General features: G+C 45.9%; 1 protein-coding gene and 1 long non-coding RNA gene across 7 annotated transcripts in view; one reads left to right on the top strand and one right to left on the bottom strand.

Moving 5' to 3' along the window:
• The first annotated feature begins 700 nt into the window (after positions 1 to 700).
• On the top strand, positions 701 to 22,536 carry LOC127472827 (uncharacterized). 2 transcript variants are annotated; one of them, XR_007905176.1, is made up of 4 exons: positions 5,611 to 8,035; positions 8,130 to 8,240; positions 11,069 to 11,213; positions 22,398 to 22,536. It is a non-coding gene; the product is annotated as an uncharacterized LOC127472827 (long non-coding RNA). The 2 variants fall into 2 exon arrangements; XR_007905175.1 differs by lacking the exons at positions 5,611 to 8,035; positions 8,130 to 8,240 and adding an exon at positions 701 to 1,989.
• RGS6 (regulator of G protein signaling 6) overlaps positions 22,524 to 23,533 on the bottom strand; it is a 266,662-nt gene continuing 265,652 nt past the window's right edge. For all 5 annotated transcript variants that reach the window (XM_051791575.1, XM_051791579.1, XM_051791580.1 and 2 more), the window contains one exon: positions 22,524 to 22,998. In XM_051791575.1, the coding sequence (XP_051647535.1) occupies positions 22,948 to 22,998 (51 nt within the window). In that variant the 3' untranslated portion in view covers positions 22,524 to 22,947. The remainder of the gene's footprint in view (positions 22,999 to 23,533) is intronic.

Below are 23,533 nucleotides of genomic sequence, written 5' to 3'. Positions count from 1 at the left end.
AATCTCAGATTTGCCTTCTGTCCAAGCAGAAGGTTTTATTTACCAGCCCTGCTGTGTGCCTAACGCCTTGTTTCTGATGCTCTCACAAGCCTTGATTCATTTTGCAAACCATTGGTGCAAGCCATCAGTGCTTTGCTTGGGCCAAAACAACAATTTGTCTCCAAGGTATGGTTGTTTGAGTATTCATGGGCTAAACTTTAGGTAATTAGCATTGTTAATGTTCTCTGTGTGATATTACAGCTGTGGGCCTCATTAAAATATTCTCCTGAGAGAAGTCAGGTGAAGAGTCAGGTGTCAGCTTTGCTTCATATGGAAAAGCCTGCCTGTTATTCTGAGAGAATTATTTGTTTAAACACAGGATTTATACATGATGGTGTATTTAATCCCCAGTGCTTCTGACAGCCAGAGAGCTGGACTGAGCTGCTGAGCAGCATCACAAGGCTCAGACAGCCAGCCCCTGGCAGCCTCATCTCCAGGGGCATACTTGGCCAGAGAGAGAAACTCAGCAGCAAGGATCTTCATCTCTTCTGCCTAAGAAAGGCTCAGGCTCGTGAGCCCAAAACACAGGCAGCAGGCAGGAGTCTGCAGACTGGTCTCCCCTATGCCTCCTGTCTCACCCCACCAGAAGACCATGTCAGATCCTGCCCTCTGCTTGGCCAGCCCCAGTAGCTTCGCTGAGAAGCAGGAGGCTGGTAAGCACTTTTAAAAGAAAGGAGAAAGACAAAAGGCCACAGAGGAGCTTGAAGCTGATCTGAACCGAGAGCAGTTCAGGTGATGAGAAGAGAAAGGCTGCATTTCATTCTCCGGGGGAGATCTCCTGTTCCTGCTACCTGGGAGGCTCTGATGGGGAGACAGGTGGCAGTTCTTACCACCACAGACTAGCCTCCTTTGACATAGGTCACCACACGACCCTCATAGCAAGGGCCATGCTATCCTTTGGCATCTTCCTGGGGCAGCACCAGCCTCTGCTCCTCAGCGAAGGGATAGTATGGCCCAAGGTCACCTTCCCATGGCACCACCAGGAGCAGTGATGGTCATCCTAGCCTGTCTTTGTATTTTATGCAAGGAGTGGGAGACTTGAGCACATTATCACCCTGGGCAGTGAGTTATGCCTCAGTAAGAGTCCATATGCCTCAGCCACTGGGCACAACACATCTGTGCTCTGTCTTTGCTCTGTGACCTTCCTGAGTCCCGAGTCCTTTTCCCCAGGGCTGCCAGCAGCTGCTTGGACAATTATTTATGAACAGGAGTGGAGCTTCTCCAGCTGAAGGAGGTGGCTGTGGACAGATGTCAGTGCAACACATGAGCATGTACCAGCTGTTTGCAGGTGCTGAGCACAGGCAGACAGAGATGCCCATTAACAGAAAGAGATGTAGAGAGACGCATGCTGGATCCAGACCTGGTCTGCCATAGCTGCACAGAATATAAAGCATAAATGGTGGTGCTATTGTTATTTTTTCAGGTCTATTTTATTTTATTTTATTTTATTGGTTTGGGTTTGGAGTTTTTTAAATTTTTTTTCAATGTTTCGGTGTACCCCCAGTGTCACTTACTGGGCTGACCTCAGGGGAGCACAGACAGCTGCGCTTGTGCCTGGGGAGAATGGCCACCCATGTGGCTAGGCTGAGTGCTCAGTCCCAGACAAAGCCTTGCGTTTTGAGATGCCACACATGATTGTCATCTTCCCACCATCTGAAACCAATGGCTGCAGCCTCTAGGTAAGTTTCTCCAGCAAGAAATTTTGCTGCTATTTCCCTTGGGGGGCTTGGCAGGCTGCTCATATTGGTAATGACCATGTCTGAAAATCTCCCGCTTCCTTTCCATTTTGGCTAGTTAGATGTCCTAATTTCTCATGGATCTTCTTTCTGCCGGTGGGAATTGTAGGTATGTGGCTGGAAGAGCAGAGAGGCGGAGAGATGCAGTGGAGGTATCAGGTTCCTGGTGTGAAGAGAAGCTGAGGACATGGGCAGGAAAGAAGGATGGCAACAGGTGAGTAGGAGGAAGCCTAACAGGATGGAAAGTGGGAGAGAAGAGACTGCAGGATGAGGATGGATATGGAAGATTACCTGACTGCAGGGAGAGGATTTTTACAGTGGCATGCTGCTTTGCATCAATTATGCAAATCACCTGTATGTTCTGTACAATGTTTCTTTGAGTTTGCTGTTTTGGTAGAGAAAGGCTGGCTGCTCCCCATGCTTCTGCAGCCACTATCATGGTGGGCAGCACAAAGCCAAGGGCACAGGAGGCTAAATGGAATTGCCTTGGTCAGCTCTTCTGATAAACACATCAGCTGGTTCATACTGGAGTACCTCCACTGAGTCTGCTATGCTGTCTCACACCTGCCAGAAATCTGACCCATCAAATTTTGTGTTGAGGAAAGTGTTTAGTTCTTCTTTCACTAGTAGAAGTGTAATACATCAGCAAAATTACCTGTTATACCGGGCCCTACTTGCTCTTTTAGGAACATTTCACCAGAGCTAGCTAAATCCAGTCAACATCCCTGTTTTTCTGGACCTTCTCAGCGCTAGGAGGAGACTGGAACAGAGGAATCACTCAGTGGAAAGCTCAGGAGGATCCAGTTTTTGTCTTGGGCCTGTCCATAATATCCATAGTCCATCTTTGCCCAACCCTTCAGTGTTTTGAGAGCTGCACACAGCACTCTCTGCCCTTGTACTGCACAAATGGAAAAATTTGACTCCTGTAGCCAGGGCATGCAGCCAAGTCAAACTGCAAAATTTGGGCTCACATTTTTTCTGATGTCTGGTCAGGGTACTCAGAGTGTAATTTTACTTTGTCTCATGAGTTGGAGGCAAATAGCAGAACCGAGAGGCAGCAGCGCTTGCTGCAAAGCCTATGCCATACCCAGACCTTCGTATACCCGGAGCAGAAACCACGGACAGAAATTCCTCATAAGAATGGGAATCACATAAGAAAAACAATTTTGTTTCAGGAGAATTCAGTGCAGGTTTTTATACATTTATAGAGGCCAGAACACTGGAATATTGACTACTAACATCTTTACTGTAACACTAACTTTGGAGAATTGCCGGGCACAGGGATTTTATCTCATTTAAATGTAGCTCTCTTGCATTCCTTTGTTGTGAACTTGCGGAGGAAACGAAGAATAACTACCTCGCAGACAAGCAGTTCCACATACTGGAGATTAGCAGAGGCATCGGTGAGGAGTGGGGCTCCTGCCGGGTGCTGACATTCCCGCAGCACGGAGCAGAGCCTGCATTCAAATTATTCTGGGGAGAGCCAACTCTTCTGCAGGGGCAGCACAAGAAATGCATCAGGGGCTGGGCAAAAGGGTGCTTGTGCCTCCCAGCTCACCAAGCACAGGAGTGTCTGCTCATTTGTTGCCCGATGGACTGATGTGTGACTCCTTTCCTCATGCTCTGGTGCACGTGTGTGTTTCCATGGGCATCTGTGTGTCTGTTCCAGGGCCGACATGTTCATCTGATGATACATATTTAAATAATGTAAATAATTGACATGCAATAAGGAAATGTGCTTTATCAAATGAAGTGAGACCAGGCAAGGCCCAGCATCAATTCGTATTCATACACTGTGCATTTCCTCCCTGTTTAATCTGTGTTTTAAAGGAACCTGCCCCTACTGGGAATTCCACCACCAGCCCTCACCGGCCTCATTTTGTGCCTAGTATGCCTTCAAAACTAATCCATCCTCAAAGCCAGAGGCTCATGTCAGCTTCATTTTGAGAGTGAGCATTTAATTTCTGCTTGCTCCTCTGCTTTAAAAAACCTCCAACATTTAAGCTAATAAAGGAGAAAGAGCAGGCAGGGAGTAGAGAAACAACAGTCTGATTCTCTATCCATCCATCCATCCATCCATCCATCCATCACAGCTAAAGCCAGTATTTTACTGTGAAGATGAATATCTCCTTGCCCTCTTTCTACCCTGTGTTGACACTAGAACTCTGTGTGAGACTCATGAGCCCCATTTCTTCTGAATTTAAATTCATTGCCCCTGTACTTCTTTCACCTGCCTTTAAAAGTTTATTCTTCCCTCTTTATTTTGTAATGGCAGCATAAAGTTTGACTGACTGAAGAGGTCTTACATTTGTAGTGCCTGCTGATCCTTATGGGAAGTGCCAGGTGAACAGTACAAATCCTCCCTAAATCCAGCTTGCGTTTGATCCAGCCATGTGTGTATCCTTTCCAGTCACTGTGCCTCCAAATGTTCCTTCTTTGGTTTTGGGAGTGTGTGGAGAAGCACTTTTATTAATTGTGCTCTGCAGCCTGTGAACAAATTAGCATGTGTGCACAAAGGTGCTCCCCTGGCCACCCTGTCTGTGCTGCTACACTTAATTGGTGTAGGCGTAGCAAGAGAGAAGCCAGCAGGCAGGCACTGCATTTAACTTCCCTCTTTCTTCCCCTCTCACTCAAAATTCCTCTACATTATTTTTGATTCAGAGTCTCCAGGCATCTTGTTTAATTTATGCTGCAATTTATTTATTCTTATTGTCCCTGGAAATGATACTGGAAAGAAAAAATCCAGCAGAGGATCTTTAGGAGAGGGTGAGGGAAGCTGCCAATGGTGATTATGCAGTGAGACTATCAGCATGAAGAGTGGCTAGTGCCTCTGAACAAACAAGTTATTGGTAAAAAATGGTAGCTTTGATCAATTTGTGTTTTCATTTGCCTCCATGCAACACTAACCCTTTAACTTCAAGTCCAGCCATTAAACTCAAGCTGCTCTTCCCTGAAAAAGGACTATGTGGAAAAAACCTTTCTTCCCCTCCACCTCCCCATTTCAGGCTGTTAGGATTAGCACAGCATCTCCAAGCTTATGTCTGGTGTTTCTTCACCTCCTTCTGAGTGTGAGCTTTTGTCTTTGGTTTGTACTGTTTTCCTGTGCTTTGTCCTGTTCTCACTTCACATACAGACCATGAAGAACCTGCACGTCTTCAGTGTTTTCAGGGGAGGTTGATGAATGCACTGCTGTCCAGAAAATACGCCCCAAAGAGCAAGATCTGAGCTCTTCAAAACAGCATGAGGCAGCAGTTTTGTGCACTTTGCCTTGGGTATTTGCAAAGCCACAGTCTAGAGGAAGAGCTTCTGCTGCCTGCACCGAAATGTGTTGCCCACCCTGGCATTTGCCTCCAGGACTCATGTTTCCCGTGGGAGTGAGAGAAGTCTACAGCCATCCCTCAGCCAGCCCATTACCCAGTATGACCCCTAGCTGGAAATCCTGCCACAGCAGGTGGCCCTGGCACCCCATCCCTCACAGGGGTACAGCTGATGGTAGCACAGCACCATCCTTTTCCAGCAGCGCTGCTTTCACAGAGTCAGTGGCCCAGAAGCACTCAGTGATCCATAGGACTGCAGGAGAAAGGAGAAAGTAGCATGCATGTCCCTGTGCCTCTTGGGCCCACAGCATCCAGGTCTCACAACTCTCCTTTTCTCTGTGCTGTCCTGATACCTCTATTGTTTCTCATCAGCTCTCATTATGTTGATTTAATGTCTTCTGCCTTCCTGGGGCAGAAATAACACTCGTCCTTCCCCTGCATCTTCAAAACAATGCTGTGCAGCTGTGGAAAGTCCTTGAGAGTGCATTAGTGGCAGCTCTGACCCACAACCATCTCTTGCTTGTCTGCTCCAGATAAGAGATTGCATTCTCCAGTCCTACAGACTGTAATGAAAAGATGAACGGGAGACAAGGGTCATTACCTGGGTAAAGCAGAGCTGTCTTGCTCTCTGCAGAGGTGCTGGTTCAGCTTGCCCTTGGTACTCCCACTCAAGTATGCTGAAGACAACTAGAAAAGTTGATTTTGGTACTGTCAGAACAGGGATTTTGGTACTGTCCCTCTCCCAACTCAGGGCAGACTGAGCCATGAGGGATGATTTTGTGTTGATACTTGCATAAGAAACCCAGTCTAGGAAGTAGAAGCTGTCTGTTTCTGGGCTGGAAATTTTGTGAGTGCAGAAAGCTGGGTAGCCAGGCCTCAGACAAGAGCCACCCTGGTTCCCTGCAAGAAGCTCTTCCTTATTTAGGTTTCTTCCTGCTTGAGGAGGCAGGTGAGTCATGATTTTGAGGAACAGGCATGGGCACAGAGCCAGGGGAGACCAAGAGCAAGCAGATAATGATGGGAGGTCTCATGGGAGTAGGCCAAAGACAGGAAGACAGAGAAAACAGGGAGGAAAACTCAGACATAGCCTTCTGCTGCAGTTTCTGGGGAAGACAACTTTATTCCCAGGAATGAAAAGGTTAATTCCCTTGACAACCTCTCCCCCTCCTTCCCAAAGTCTATCTCAAAAATAATCAAAGTATTTAATTAATATTGCACCAGTCCAAATAAGTACAATCATCTTCCAGGAGTATTTACATGTCAGGCTATAATTAGCAACCTCCTTGGCACCAGCCCATATGAGGTGACAGGTCACGGTTTCCATTACATACTGCATTTTTCCATATCATTGCTCAGTCATGAGTGACTATGAAATGAGTTAACCAGACTCAGCAAAGATGAGGGATTGATTGAGCCATGGTGGCAACCAGAAGAGGAGCAAGTGATTTTCTTGTCAGGAACTTGCTGGCAATCATCAACACCTCAGTTAATTGATAACCTCCTATACTATTTTTTTAAAGTATGCTTTTCAAGTAATCTGAGAAGTGAAATTTCAAGATTTCTTTATTTCCTAGTGATTATGAATCATTTCTACCCTGACTAAACTTCCTTCTCCTCCTTAGTTGGAGGGGAGTGCTTTGTCCATCCTACTGGAAGATGTCTCTTATTCCAACAGAGGCAGATGGGTGAAGGAGATACAGCACTTAAAACCCCCAAAATATTCTTGAATGCCTCTTAGTCCTAGACCTTGCTGCTAGTTGCTGAGACATGAGAGGGTATGTAAGGCACCACAATGAAGCTTCAGACCAGAAACGAACTTCTGCCTGTGGAGGAAAGATAGGAGGCTGAGTCCTGGAGCACTGGCTTCCTCTAATGCATTTGCTGAGATTTTCCTATTTTCACTATTATTTTGCTCAAAAAATGAACAAAACAGATACATGTATAAATCTACAAAAAATATCAATGAGCAAATTCTCACCTTTTCTCTTACAAAAATGTCAGCATCCTTATTTTGTCACTCGGACATGCATGTTGCCTATTTGCAAGAGCAGCTGGCTGGGCAAAGGCTCAGTGAAGTGAGGACCCACACCGAGGAGAGTCCTTCAGTCTCCTTGGGTGCTTTTTGACTTCCTTCCTGGATCTTCATCCCTACATAGTGTACAAAGGTTTTGCAGAAATGATGGCTTGTAGTTTGGTATGATGCTGACTTAGCTGGCTTTCTGCTCCAAAGATGCTTTTTCTGCATTGCTTCTCACCGACCCACTCAGGAGTCCCATGCTCCATTTTGGTTGGGAATGCAGGAGTATATTTGAGGGAGACGAGGGAAAGGATGGATGAAGGATTTAGGGTGCCTGCAGATTTCAAGCTGATGCCCTGCCTGGCTGCTGTGAGTCAGTAGGAACATTAATGCTGACCCCCAACTATGGGCTGTCTTACAGCTGCAGTGGGACAAAGATGCAAACAAGTAAAAGTGCCTCCTCAGGCAAGAAAAAGCCAGTGAAAAACTAGAAGGGTAAGGAAATATAAATCAGATGGTTTTGCAGTGAAGTGTCCTGCTAAACCTCTTGTCTGTGCCTCCCCTGATGTCTCTTGCCTGGCTCCTGCTGGTCCTCCGTGCTGGCGGCAGTGGACTGCCCTTCATGCCTCAGAGCGTGCAGGACTCAATTATGCACTAACATGTCTTCCTCAAAACTGGCACCATCTGGACCACCACCTGAATGTCATTTTTTCCTGCACAGCTTCTCACATGATTTGCCAGCTTGTGTTTGTGATTTTGAGGGGGGATGCATGTGAAAGGTGGTGAGATCTGGCACAGGATTTTTTGCATAAGCAGTGCTGCCGACAGAACTTTTATTTAGGATTTAGTTGATCTCTGCACCTCCTTAGAAACCTGTGCCATTTATTCAGAGGAGCTCTCTAAATCTGTCTCAACCTCCAACTAAGGTAAGTTTATTCCTCTAAAAGAATAAGCACATTAATCAGTCTAAGGACAATCTCCGGAATAGTAAGCATCTTCTTGTTTGAAATGCTTCCACAGGGAAGAGAGACCATACCAAGATGGGACTTGGATGGCCGGTGGCTCAGGTAGCAAAGGCACGCAACCAGCATCCTACAGATCAGCTCTCACAACCTGCTCCAGGATGCTCAGGTGAAATTCATATTGCTCCATCACCTACAGTGCAGCTGAAGTCTGATTATAAAAGTGTCCATAATCACAATCTTCATTTTAGGAGTTTGATTTCTTCCAGGGCACAGACTCCTAAACCAAATTACGATTTCATAAATCTGACAAATCCAGGCTGTTGGCCTCTTACTGCAGAGTACATTCTTGTACCAATGCTGCCTCCTCTACCAGCCAGTTGCTATATGGATGGCACAGGAAAGTTATGCAAAGACATAACTCCATGTAACTTCATTCATAGAAGCTATACTCAGATGGTACCTAAACACACTGTCCAGCTCTACAGGATCCAATTACGATCTATTTCTGGGGTGAACTGTAACAAGTACATTGATCCACAGGGAGTGAAATTATTTGCATGTACCAGTAAAAAACATTTAATACTGAAACTTTTAAAACACTGATGTTTTAATAGCATTAAATATATTACTTCTTAAAGGGAAACTTGGAAACGAAAGTTCAGTGCCTGCAGCCTTCACAGAGGCCTTGAGGAAATGAGTTGCTTGCATTGCAAGCAATAAACTATACAATTTCTAGTTGAAACCTCTTTGAAATCATGCTTCCTGACAGTGTATGTCAACCAAATAAGGGTTTTAACTGTTTTAGCGTATGCAGACACACAGCCTTGTCAATACATGTGCCATCACTAGCAAAATAACCCAAGAGTCACACCTCTCTGCCTTTGTGGTACCAAAGGCTGTGCAGTTGGCATCACTGTGGAAGCCCTGCAAAGGCACAGTTGTTTTCTAGATACCTGTAAGCCCTGATCCTAAAGAACAAGGAGGTCTAGATATTGTCCCACCAATAAAGTTCAAGGAGAACCGGGAATGATGGAGAGTGGCACTATCTCCAGGTGGAGACTAGTCACGTGGACACTGGGTGACACTTTTACTGGTATGAGGAGGAGGATTTACCATTTTGGTTCTACCTAAGAGTCAATACATTAACAAGTATAAGTGACCAGTGTTGGCTCCCATTCTAAGAAGAAGTGGGTGCCTTGCTGGGTGGGACTCAGGAAAGAGCCTATAGAGGCTATGTGCATACTCTGTAGAGATACTTCCATTTCATATTCTCACTGCAACATGCAATTGCAACAAGTCCTCCAATATGCTCAGGGTAAGGGAAGTTTCAGGAAGACGTTGCCTCCACTGCTAAGGAAATTCTACACCATTCTTTGTCCACCATTAACTCATAGGGGTTTGCTTACATACTTTTCAGTTTGGGGGAACTGGTCACTCTGGGTATACTGCTCCTTTCATTTTTCCAGTCAGTGAGGCTGCATCATTAGCTCTACTGTCTGCACCCTCCACATTTACAAATAAACCAGCTCCACTATGCAATAGACATGTAGTCTGGTGGCCTTCTGGTGGAGTCTTTGTAAAAGCTCTCCTAGTTTACAACAAGCATATCTATTTTAGAGACAAAGACAAAAACATATCTGTTCCTAATTACAGGGAGAAGGGTGTATGCTCCTCCACAGGGGGAGCTCAGGTTCACAGCTGACTACAGGTAAGTGGGGTAGAGCTGTAGGTCTGTACTAACAAAAGGATTTGCCATGTCTTTCTGGGAACCAAGCAGGTCTAGGTCAGCCAGAAGAAGCTCTGCCAGGGAAGGGCCATGGGTCTCAGCCTTTTATTTGAAACTTAACTTGATTGCAATAAAAGCTCAGCTGCTGGTTCAGCACAACCCTAATTAAAACTGTGTCTTACGTCCCTTTAATGAATGGTGTAACAAATGGGAGTAGGCACTGATTGCATACCAAAAGTCAGTTAGTTTTGGCTGCTCCAGTAAAACATGAGCAGTACATACATGTAACTACAAAATAGCTCTTAGCCTGACACACGAATGGATTAGCGCGCATACCTGGAGTTAACTCCAAAGGAACTTAAGGAAAAACATGCTTTTGTTCAAGATGCTGAGAGAAGAGGTCCTTTTCCTTCTTAGGTGCCTGTCCTAAGTTTGAGTAGAGAATGGATGGAGGGATTGATGGATGGATGGATGCAATAAGACAAGAGAAATTATTGAAATTCCTGACACATTGCTTGTTTTTAACAGATGGAATGCTTTTTGGTTTTCTTTTGTTTGCTTGTTTGACTTGGTTTTGTTTGTTTGTGGGTTTTTTTTTGATTTGGTTTTTTGGGGGGAGTTTTTGGGGGGAGTTTTTGGTTTGTTTTTTTTCTTTGTAAGAAATGAAATACCTCTTCCATGAAGTTGAGGGTGCCAACAATTGCACTTTTCCCCCTAAAAACTGAGTGTTGGAGTGATGCCAACGCTCAGAGAAATAAAGTGCTAGCCACTGGCAAGAAAATGCAGTTTGATTTATTCTATACTTTTAAAGTGAATGGTAGGCCTGTATATTAAATCCAGCAGCCTTTTAATTATGGATTGGCTATTTCTAGTAGCCCTAAGATACAATTAGCTGTCCAAATGAAAAAACAGCTGGGTGGCAAGGCTGAAGTACTGGCTTGCTGATTTTGCCCAAACAAGGAGATTCTAACAACTTTCATCGAAGTTTTAGCTGCATAAATACTGTAGAAACCTACCCTACAGCTGAATACAATCCCCTATATCACCTATATCGAGTGCACAGTGAATGACACTGACTATAGTTTCTCAGCAAATACATAAACGATGATTTAGGTTTGACTGTGTTCACCCCCCTTTTCTTTCCAGAAATATTTTGAGTTAGAACTTGACTTAGAAAAATGTTTTCGGAAGGTAGAATTAAAACAAGTATCAGAGAAAGGTTGAGCAAACCCCACTGTAACAGTTTTATCCATATTTTTGGGTGGCAGAGACAATACCAGGTGACCTGCATGTCCAAGAAAAACTAAACAAAGTTCCTTGCACTTCAACTATCCAATGTCAGTAGCACACTCTGCGAATGAGGCACAGATCAACAATTTCCCCAGGAACAACTCTCTGGCAAATAAATATTTGGTAAGTATATTTCAAATAGTGAATAAATCTTATACTGCAATCTACTTGCAGGCAATTTGTTAACACCAGAAGAAATGGAATTTGTCAAAAACATCTTTGCCCAGGAATGACAGGCTCATAGGCTAATAGAAATTAATTTTCCATCTCTAATATTGGGCACTACTTCTGCCTGGTATCACAGACCTTGACAGTTCCTTGGCATGTGACGTTGAAAACAGCCAGTTGCAATTTGTGTTTGGTTTTAAATTTATAATTTATAATAATGCTTCCTGTTGAGAGCAAATTCACCCCTCTGTTGGGCCCGAACAGACTCTGCACTGTGCTTTGAAGTTCCCTGAAAACTGTGGAATTGGTGCATGGTCCCAGTGGCCCGGGAAGTCAGCTGGTATGAGAACTCTCAGGATATGACTGGGGCAGGGACAGGTTGCCTTCAGCACATTTGAGGTTAACACCTTGTGCTCTTGTGCTCTGCCTTCATTTGCAAGTCTCCCATCATCACTGTTGTGTAGCACTAATGAGCCTAGTATGGATGAGGTATCCCCCTCTGTGACAATAATAAATTGCATTCCTGATGGAAGTGGTATCTTAAGGAAATGATCCTGTATTCCACGCTCTTATCCAAGCATGCTGGAGAGGCAGGAGGTGATGGCCAAGATTTATATGCACAGGAGCTCAGCAGCCTCAAGGGAGCTGAGGTGGTGAAAGGGCAACAGGCCAGGAAGATCAAAGGACTTTCTGAGTCACCAGCTCATCAGCTGGGTCCTTGCTTCTAAGGATGGGGACAGAGAAAGCAGGAAGGGCTCTTGCTGGGACCTCTTTCTCAACCTCCTCTCCCATGAGGATCTTCCATCAGCTGGAGTGCCTTCTGCCCTGCTGAGATGAAGCCCGTTTGTACCAAGTCAAACTCTGCCCCCTTTGCTGCACATATTGCCAGCACAGATCCCACTGCAGTGGGTGCTCCTGTGGTCCTTCAGGAGAATGAGTAAATTGGATCATTTCAAGTGCACTCCCACACAACTGCTCTGCTGGAATGAGTCACCAGAAGCAGGCTGGTAATATGTCTCATGCCTGGCTGCAGTGCTAGTACAGCACTGATGAGAACACACAGTATGTGCATATGAGAGCTCCTGCAGGGCATGCTATAGGAAAAAACACATTTGTCTTATTTTATGGGAACCCTATGCATGGAAAGCCCTACTTGATTTTGGAAATCTCTGGTTTTGTGTGTGTCTATGTATTGACCGAGCATGATAGTCAATACTTTATACAACAGTGTTGTATAAAGCTTTTTCTTAACATGACTGCAGGATGGTAGTATTACATGCAAACAAAAAATCTGTGTGGATATTACACAAGCCCTTTCTGTTGAAAAATGATTCCAGGAGTGATGTAGGTGGTTTTAACAGGTGGTTTATTGGAACTGTTTTTAAAAAGACCTTCACTTAATGCAGCCAGGTGCATTATTTTCCATGAAGACAAATGTGCAGGGTTTTGAGATGGTCATTCATGTCAGTAACAGAATTATTTTCAGATTCTACAGATTTTACAGTTTTAGAGCCTTTGGAGCTCTTTTTGGACTGGGAACAACTGCTGATTCCTCTTGTAGTGTTGGGCATGACCCCTTCCTGATGAGAGTCAGCTCCCCTTTTCAAGTACTGTGACAGAACTGAAAATGTGCCCAACAGGAAAGCTAGAATGGGTTTGGCATTGACTCTGTCTCCCCTTGGCACTCTTGCTAGGGTAAATTTGCAACTGAAATTCCAAATTTGGCAAGAAAAGGAGGAACCGTTTTCCTGGCAGCCCTCCATGGGTACTCAGGAGAGTGGATGGGGGGTGGCAGCCACAGAACAGATGGCAGTGTGGGATGAAGATAGGTAAAGTGGTCAAAGATGTGCAATAAATAGATTTAACAAATATGTTACACCACAACATGTGTGACACATGCATGTAATTTTCCACGAAGAGCACAATGCCAGGGTGACACCTCACTTACGCAAATGACTGGGTAATTGTGCCGTATGGACAAGTACAGCCCTTCTGTCTTCACATTATTATGATTTTCCTGAGTGATCTTTTAAAGAAAGAGAAAGGCAGCAAAATCAATAGCAGTCTTTGAGAAACTGGCATATGAAAAAAGCCTCAGCTGTTATAGTCTGAGGTGGGGATAAGGCTGAAAAGAGTCATGATAGTCCACAAATATCTACACTTTTCATGATGGGGAATGGATGTTGATATAAAGTGCAATAAACTCAAGACAATGGAAAAAAATACATTAAGGGAAATACTCAGGGGAAAAAAAAAATCTACTGTGCTGAACACCTTTGCTTTTTGTGGCCTACAGATGGCTCTCAGTGTTTTTAAACCTACTCAGATATGACTTTTTATGTTGTATATCAGACACATTTTTTTCCTTGCAGTAAGAATATTTCAAGTATGGAAGAATGTGTTCCTGAGGGCATCTGCTAAGGTCTCATCCATGGAGGCTTCAGAGGCGTGCTAGATAAAGTAACCTCAGTGAATATTCAGGAGGGAAAATCCTGCTGATTACAGGGAGCAATGCAAGATGAGCTGCCAGGTCTTTTATTATCTATGACTCCATGACTATTGGTAGTGAAGGGAGTTCTTGCATAAAAGCCTTTACTGGCTTTATTTATGCCACGGCTGCTTCCAGGAAGGGAGAATCCATCATGTCAGAGATGAATGCAAACACAGAGCTTTCTCTCTTGCCCTCTCTCTCCATTTGGACTGTCCTTTCATCTGACATAGAGACTGTTGTGTTCTGTGTATACTCTGCAACTTGATTTGCTTAAGACTCCCCAGAAACAAAGAGACACTGAGGGCAGGATCACCTTAATACAGTCACTTGACTGTTTTCTGGGAACTGCCTGTTTGGTCAAAAGAGAAAGTCAGGGAGGGAAGGCCAAGTCCCACAAGAGTGGGTTGCAGCAATGCCCTGACAGTCAGACAGGGAGCCAAGGGAAAGATGCTGATGTGGGTCCCTCCATCTGCAGCCAGGGCACATAATTCCTGTGACCCATTAGAGACCTCACAGCCCTGTCAGATGAGAAGAAAGCTCACACCGAAACCACTGTTAGAGTGATGCAGAATTGCCACCATGTTCATTAAGTGAATAACACACCAGGTGAGAAAAACTCACACAACCAATTTAATCTCCTATTTGATGCAGGTAGCTCTAGCACTGCTCTTGCCATTCCTTCTACATTTAGAAGCCTGCAGTTTGCTGTGCTGCTTTTCATAAAGCTCTGACAAATGTCTAATTAAAGGATGGCAGAAGGTAACTAAGCTGTGCCCAGCTCTGGCTGTGAAGGCTGTTTTGCAGAGGGGAAGGCAGGGTGCATCAGAGGAATTCAGCACTATGGCAGAGTGTCTCCATGTCCAGAGGCAAGTTGTCAGAGGAGGACAGACATTTTTGGGTAAGGTACCTACCTACCCAAAATGCATGACATGCAGAAGCTCAGGAATTTGGTTACAAGACAGGGCTTGCAGTTTGCAGGTGGCCCACAGCAGATGATCCATCACCCTAAGCACAGAAGGATGTTCTTTTTCCTGTGTGTTGGACGTGTGTGTGTACGAACAGGGCTGGCTGAGGGTCCTTGCAAGATAAACTTTCTTTAGATTACAGAAAGCTGTAATTAGCTTAAATTGGCCAGACCACGCCCCAAATCTGTCTGTGCCCCAGAATGGAGGATCTAACATATGGTATCAGCCATCAACTGAGGGAAGGATTTGAGGCTTTTCCTGCTACCGTCTGTATAAACAAATATGCAGCTGCACTGACAGACACACATGAAGAAAATCATGTCAGAGATTCCAATCTCCTGGAGGTGACAGCACGGCCAAACAGTCCTGAACACTGTGTTCAGGTAAATGCTACAAACTTGCTTTTGCCAAGGTGCTGCCACTGCCTGAGCTCAGGATGTGCCAGTTCTGCTCACGGCCAAATTGCACTTGTGGGGTTGAGATTCAAAGAGAGGTGAGCCCAAACCACATACGCATCTCCTACCCCCTGCTTTTGTAATTTCAGAGCAGATATAGAGCTCAGCAGCTTTGTACGTGGCAGCCCTCAAGTATTTCTTTTAGTGAAGAGACAGCCAGCTTACATAGGGAAATGTTAGTTTGACAATCCCTTTATAGATTGCACAGACCAGCCTCTCCAAGAGGGGCTCAGGGAAAATAAGAGTTATGGAAAGGCAGCTGAGAACCACAGATGCTGAAGTGAGGGGATGTGGGGAAGATCCAGTGTAATGGCAAAGTGGTGTCCTCGGAGCATGATGCGTGCAGGACCACTGATGCTCAGATGAGCAGAGCTGCAGGATGGCTTGAAGGTAAATAAGCATAGCAAATAAGCCTGTCCTGCAGGACAAGGGACTGCACATTGCAACTCACTCGGTCTGATTCCCAAGAGGGACTCCCACCTGCACTAAGCAGGGGGTCTAATTGAGGAAGGTATTGATTTCCCTGGCCCGTACTGGTCTCTTCGTGCAAAACCAGCGAACATTACAAGTCCTGCAGAGACAAATGGCACGCAGAAAGCAGATGCTCTGAAGGCTATAAGCCCAGCGACCTCGAGTTCCCGCAGCTGGGCACAGCACGGGGGTTACAGCCAGGTCTGGGAATCGGCACAGTCCTCGAGCAGGGTCGCTGGCAGTCACACCTCGTGGCTCTGCAGGCGTGCATGGGCTGACCTGGATGCCGAGGAGAGCTTGGGTTGCAAATAACTCTCGGCTCTGGGACCTTCCGAACCTGACACCCACAGGTCTTTGTCTCTGAAGCTGCAAACACACCTCGCTGATGGGCGGCTTTCCGGTTTGTTTGGGAGGAGCAGAGCCGTTCCTAGGGTGCTGGTGCCAGAGGAAGGGATGAGCGTCACCGAGGAGTGCATGGCAGCCATCAGCGTGGACGTGGGCTGCGGGGAACCAGGTGCATTCTGCACCTCCCGGCATGTGACAAAGAAGCTCGGTGCGCAGCCTGTGTTGTCGGTGTTTGCTGCGGCTGGAGGGTTCCTCGGGAAGAGTTAACCCCGCGGGCGGGGCGGGCGCAGGCGGGGGCATCCGGGCCCCGCTCCCGCGGCCCCGCAGCGCCGGCCCCGGCCCCGGCCCCGGCGCGGTCCCTCCCCGCGGCGGGCGCAGCTGCGGCCCAGCCCGGCCAGCTGGCTCCCGGCCCTGCCCGCCAGCGTCCCAAGTCGGAATCCTGAGCGGTTCCGTGCTTGTGTGGGGCCAGAACCACCCGGCGGCACTGCCACGTTCGCACCGCGCCGGGAGGGCGGTCGCAGCGGGTTCCGCGGCCCGCCCCGGCTGCCCCACCAGCGCGCTGCGGGGCGGCACGGCACGGCACGGCACGGCAGGTGGTGCTCCGTGCCCCCTTCATGCTGCAGGGGTTCACAGACCTCATCTACCCCCTGGAGCTCTCCTCCACCCACCGCCCGGCTCCTGGCGCTACAGCCATCACTGCTCCCGTCCCCCCGCGGGGCTCCCTTCCACCTTCCCCGGGTCTTGACCTCTGCCGGCAACGGGACATGGTCTTGTGGAGGAGCAGCGAGTGTCTGCTCACCATGGGCAAGTCCCCAAGGACAGGGCTCGCTGCCCTGTGCTGGCTGCTTTCAATTACACCACCGAGGCAGGAGGCCTTCATAAGTTTTCCCTTGCAGAGGAAAACCCCACAGTTCCTCGTTGGGCCCCAAATAACTCCCAAAGAGCAGATTTTAGAATCCCAGATGCTTTTATGGGAAATTATGTGTTGTATAAAGCATAACTTGAAATTTTTATCTGGTGTGCCTTAATCCAAGTGGCATGAGGCTCAGCTGAACCATGGCAAGAACCAGACAACCATGGTTCTGGGCTGTGAAGCTATGTATCATGCAGGAATAACCTGCACGTGGATGGATGTGAGAAATACTGTTGAGGATCCAAAAGGAAACAACTACTGAAATCTTGGTCCACATGAGGACTTCTAGTCTACCCATAGAAGGTGCTGGTCAGGGCTAGCTGTCACCTACTATTTATGTAAGGATGGCATTGTTTAAGTCCCCAAAGATGAGGAAGAGAAGCTCAGTTTATTGTCTCTGCTGACAGCAATATCCAAGGAACAATGCTATTGCCCCCAGCAGAGCTGTTCTCTGCCACATGAGATGTTTCAGTGTGTCTTCTGGGTCTCCAGACAGGAATGCATTGGTAAATCCCTAAATTCTTCCCACTAACATCCATCCTCTGTGTGGGGTGAATCCAGAGTTTATTATTGCAAACATAGAGGGCAACTACACTGACACTTGTGGCACTAGCCATAAATTCACATTTAAAAGGCTTCAAGTAATAGCATTGCTGTGTAAAGGCAGCATTTGAAAAGCTTCTTTCCAAAGCTTAGCAGCAGGATTAGAAGGTTGCTGGCTCTTAGCTATGAGCTTTGCAGATGCTAGGGGCTGGCAAAGCAAAATCTGTATCATGTGAAAAAGTTGATCAGGTCTGGCTCTCCCCTGCCGTGAGATTACTTTTCTCACTACAAAGCGTTTCTCCTCACCAGTAACTTTAAAGTATGTGTGGGCATGAAGATAGTGTATTGTTCAGCAGCTCACTGTTCTGCTAAGCAGCCACCTCGCTTGTTCTCTGGCTCAGGTTATAAACAGTGCCGAGAAGCTGCAAAATTGCTCACAGCTTAAAAGTCAAAATCATGATAACCTAGCCTATCTTACCCTACTGTGAGATCTACTGAAATAATCCTGCTTAATCATTAAACCACAATAAAAGCAAGCCAAGGAGTTTAAGGCAAGAGCCAAGCGAAGGTGTATCAGAGCACTGCTCCAAACTTGAACTGAGCAGTCAGCTAGAGAGGAAGCCCCATAAAGGGATAGCAAAGTTGTTGTGCAAAGGGTCAGAGAGATGTGGGAGAAAACTCGTATCTGTTGGGATTGTCTGCAGGAGCCACAGTCAGCTGTGAGCTGCTCCCGCTAGTCAAGAGTCTGCAGTGGTGCTCTATTTACATCCTTTTTGCAGGAGATCATCTTGTTATCTAGAACACATATGAAATTCAAGTCTTGCTGTTGATGTAGGTGCTTTGGCTAAACCCTTATGCCTGATGATTATTGAGTTGTTATTTTACAGAATGGTTTACCCCCTTTGTACTGAAGGGTACAAAGACAGAAAATAGACAGACCTATTCCTTGCCCACCATGCTGCATATTGTGTTAGAGCAAACTAATTTTTTCTAAGGCCATTTCATACACAAAGTGAGGTTAAATTAAAAAAAAATGGAAAAGCAGGAAAGGAGAGAATATTATAAAAATAAAACTTCAGAAGACACACTGCTTCTGTCATTCTGGTGGAGGCACTGAGAACAGGGTTAGACCCATGGATGTATCAGGAGCTTGCACTGATTCCAGGAGGATTATTCTTGTGTGCTTGAGTGCAGGACAGACAGAACAGATTTGGTCCTTGTTGCTTAGACTTTTCCAGGATGCTCAATTTATTTGTGCATTTCAGGAAACAGACTAGTACAGTCAGATGTTCTGTCCCTGGGTTCCCCTTCCCCCACCCAAAACAGAAATAATTTTAGGCTAAAAGCATCACCCATGCCAGAAGATTAGAGAGCCAAATCCTTTCCAAGGCAAAGGACTTACCAAAACCACCAGGGTTTCACGTGAGTAGGACTAAACAAATAGTCTGTGACAATTTGGCTGAAGAGACAATGAGTCAATTTTGTATTTTCAGATCAAAATAATAGTCTGGATGGGGGAACACTCTTGCCTCAGCTTCCTTGAAAGTGGGGAATGAGAGGATTGGTATTGCTGAGATAATTGTGCAGAAAACTGATTCAAGTTTTGCAGTCCAAAATGGGGTATATTTTGTCTTCATTGTCTCTCTACCACCTCTTGCAGGATTTGACTGCAGCATGGAAGCATCCTGATATAACTTTACAGTCCATCATGTTGTTGTTACTGTAGTAACTTATTACTAGGACATCATGTGTTATCTTTATTGCTGCAGTACCTGGTAAAATGTACCACTGTTTGTCCACACACACTGTTATTACTGCCTTATTCCCCAAACTAATTTACTGCAGCATCCTGTTGTGTCTTATTGCTGCATTATCAAAATGCTACTTTACTGCAGCGGCCTGTGTTACCTTATTGCTACATTTATTCTGGTATTATTATGTCAGCTTACTGTCACTTTTTATGGCTGCCCTGCTACCATTTTATTATAGTACTCTATGGAATCTTAGTGCTGAGTTATACTGAGAGTACATTAATCCATTTGCTTTAGCCTAACGCTGTCTGCACAGCCTTGTCAAACCTCCCTAGTGCTTGTCCTGGGTTTTGCCACAATAGCCACAAATACTCTGGATACTCTATTATCCAAATAACAGTGTACAGCCATATTTCACAGCCATAGTCCTGTAAGTATGGGAAGCTTTGTAACTCTCTTGCACTGCATGGACGTTGTAAAAGCTTTCCAGACTGTCTTTCCTTGAAGCAGTGCCATTTAGAACATAAACAGAGGTGGAAAGCTGATTTCCTAACTCATCTTCAACCCGATGAGGTAGCTGGAAGACATGGGACACTTACTAAGCAGCAGATTACTGCTTGCAATGCTCAGTGGGATACTGTTGGATGTACAAGACTAGGATCACTTGGAATAAGCAATGTCATTAAAAAGCAGTAATTAAAGGATGCGGTTCATGTGGAAGTAGTTACATGTTAGTATCACCATATGTGACGTAAAAGAACAGTTCATATGTGTTCCCAGGAGAAGGTCTTGTCTACTTGCATGTTTGTTTTGGAGAAATTTAGTCAGGAAATGAGGAGCAGAGCTTTCTTCCCTCTAGGGAATATGCAGCTCTGTCCGCTCAGCTAGCCATTACTGAGCAGATTAGCTTGCATGAGTGTGCATTTAGATGGCAAGCTGTTCAGCATCCAGGCCCCCTGATGCACACCCATATGCATGCTCTCCGCATCTCTAAGAATTCCCTCCTTGCACTCAACTGTTCAAATACAGAATATTCCCCATAGGCAAAATACTATGGCAGCCAACATGACCATCCTGCAGGAATGAAGCCAAGAGACAGAGCAGGGCGCTTTGCTCACAGGGCAGCAGCACATCTCCAAGTTAAATTCTGGCACTTCTGCTCCCTGCACATGGACCATAACTCAATTTCCACTTGTCCCATCACCTGCCTGCATCCTCCAGTCCTGCCCACATGTGCCCCAAAGCTGCAGGAAACTGAGGAGTACCTCCACAGAGCTACCCCATCCTTCCCCCAGGAGATGACCTCTCCAGTGTCAAGAACTCTATCAGCATAGCAGAGATCCCCTGGTAACACTTTACTATCCCTTGCTACACACCAGAGTTTCATGCTTGCTATATACATCTTGCTCAGGAATGCTCTGCAGACCACTTTGAAGGTTCACAAGAAAGACCTCCCATGGGAAATGCCCAGAGGTTGAGCAACACTGGAAGCGGAGTTCGAGCAGCTGTTGGTTTACAGAGCCCCAGTGATGCATGGTAATGGCAGGCTTGACAGAGATGAAAACACCATCTGAAAGGCTCTGAGGAGAGCTAACCTCTGCATTTTCCTAAGGATGACTAAGGGGACATGTATGAATATGCATGAATGGACAAGTGAGCCTTTTACATGAGGACCTGCTATTTCCTGAGGGGACCTTTTGGCTGGGTGAACAACAGAGGACAAATGGGTCCCACAAAGAGAGCTAAGTGACAATTTGGAGGGAACCAAATATCTCCTTCAGAGGCAGAGCACCACAAGAATGTCCAGGCACATCCACAGCGGTTCTGAAGTCCTGGAACTCACATGTCATGTATGTAGGATGTGTAGGATGAATTTGGACTGAAGGCCTCAGATAGCAGGCTTTTAAGGTATAGGCATGTGTAAAGAACAAACATCATACTCAATATTCTACTGTACATTCATGCAGGTGTATGGATCTTAGGTATAATTGATAATAGAAGTTTTCTGGGGGAAAAAAAAGAGGTATCAGAATGAGAACTTTCATAGCTAAAGAGGGAAGGTCCTTCTTCTGAGAGAAACTATGCTGGCATGTTTTTGTGCATACATAGGCCTTAGATATTAGAATAATACTTGCCTCAGAAGAATGTTGTCAATAGCCAGCTGTCTACTTAGCTAGATGGGTTTGCCTAGGTAGGAATGCAGACTTGTAGCCATGTAGCAATTTCTACCACCTGTACAAAAAGCCAATTTGCCTTGGCATGAGAGAAGAAGACCAAGAAACGTCTTGTTTCACATATGCTTTACATCTGAACAGATTTTGTGGCACTGTCTTGAAATTTTCATATATAGACAATAAACAGTATGTGAATGCAGGCCATTTTCCTATCTGTAGCTAGTATAAGTGGGTTTTTTATTAAGTCACTTCAGTTCTGTCCTCATCCTAACCTCTATACTCCCAACAATTTGAAAAAAGCTACTGGGTTTGCTGTTGCACTGATGGGTTGTAGGTCAGATGAGTTTTAGTGGAAGCTCTTTTCATACTCAGAATGATGCTTCTCAGCAGGGTCAGTTATCTGAGCATGATATCACAGCTGGGTGTGCTGCTGTTTAGGAAGGGTCACCTGGCACCCAGTGCCCTGCCCATTAACACCCTCCTTCTGCTGGTCCAATCTCCATCAATTCCCTCCTCACTGTAGACTGAATTTTGACATCTGCCCGCATCAGAGTTGCCTTTCCATGTATACTTGTGAGCAGATTTTGGCCCTCTGTGATTGGAGCTGGAGTCCAGTTTGATCTGCTTGGAGTAAAGCTTGAACATCTATCATTGATTAAGTATGCATAACCTTAAATAAATAGAAAATTAAATAAAATATAAACCAACTCACTTTAAAATATCCTGCGTGTGTGTATGTGTGTGTGTACTTGTGTGTGCATTGCACATCTAAAACATGACTTTTGAGCATCAGGCAGAGTCTGATCACATTTGCACTATGCACACATGCAGAGTGATTCTGCTGACATCAGAGGATTTGTACCAGTATCAAAGTCTGACTTAATGGACCAGATCCTTAGGTGATGAAAACCACTCCTGCTCTCCTGACTTCAGCTGAGGATCTGACCATCATCTCTGGACATGCTACATGCTATTGGATAGAAATGAGTGATGAACTTAAATAATGCCTTTTTTTTTTCATTGCTTTACAGGAGGAGAAACATAGGAAAGAAAAACAAAGTTAAAGTCAATGGATCTGCAGGAGAAATGCATCTGAGATTTTGTAAGCAGGAGAAGCAGCTTCCAGCAGATATTTTATTGGATCCAGACGGCCACAAGAAAGGGAGCAAGTGAGATTGTGGAGCCATCTATTACAGTCATGTTTGTGCCAGGGAGAGAGGAGATGCATAAAAATACTGATATCTCTCAGCTCTTCTTTCTCCTAGTTGTGGTTGGGTCTGTTTCCTTAAATAATGAGACAACAAGCCCTTGCCTTGTCGACCTCCTGTGTATAGTGAAGTGTGCTCCTCCAAACCTCGGTTGGAAACAAAGTACCTGGACAGAGCTCGGGGTCCTTACGGAGCTGTGCAGGCAGGAAAGTGTAGGTGTAAACTATGAAGAGAGGTGCTCCCCTGGCATGTGGTTCTCCACTTCCAGTCACTCAGGCTCTCTCCCCTGCAGGGGACTGCTCTCCCTGAAATGCCCCATCCCCAGCAGCGGTCCCAGATGTCTCTCCCACGGGGCGGTTGGCTGAAGAAGATGTCAGGAGGACTGCATCAGGCCCGTGAGGCGCTTGCTCGCCAGAGACTTTCCCTAGAGGGAGGGACAAAAAGACAGAAGAGATCCAGAGGTGTGAGTGATGCTGTAGGATGGTTTGTCCAAGAGTGAGGAGCAGGGGCCTTCCCTCAGAGCAGGGCACAAGGCCCTGCTGACAGGGAGGCAATCGCTGTGGGGTGAGCCTGCCCCCAGCATTTCATGTGCCTGTTGTTTTGCCTCAGGCAGGTGGTTTGGCAAGGAGGGGTTGTGCCTAGTGATGTCCAGTGGCTATTGCTATCAAGCTCACAAGGCTGTGCCCTGAGACACTGTCTAGTGAAGATATTTCTTTTCTCCAGTTACATGGGAACTGGTGAAAGCAAAGCCCTGTGCTACGCTTGCTGCTGCTTGTCCTGCCCAGTGCTGTCCTGCTGGTGCAGAGCACTACCCCAGCTTGGGGAGTGATGCACAACTAAGGCTGTGGTGAAAGCTGGGATGAACTTCCCACAGCCTGTGAATCAGTACCACCTGCACAGTGTCCATCAGAAACAGATCTAGGAAAAAAGTAATTTCAGAAACAGCTTAGCATGTTCCT

The sequence above is a fragment of the Manacus candei genome, unplaced genomic scaffold (genome assembly GCF_025592945.1).
Source record: "Manacus candei isolate 608988 ecotype Guabito, Panama unplaced genomic scaffold, ASM2559294v1 h1tg000033l, whole genome shotgun sequence".
In the NCBI taxonomy this organism is placed as follows: Eukaryota; Metazoa; Chordata; class Aves; order Passeriformes; family Pipridae; genus Manacus; species Manacus candei.
The sequence above is the reverse complement of the archived record's forward strand: the minus strand, read 5'-3'. Positions and strand labels throughout refer to the sequence as shown.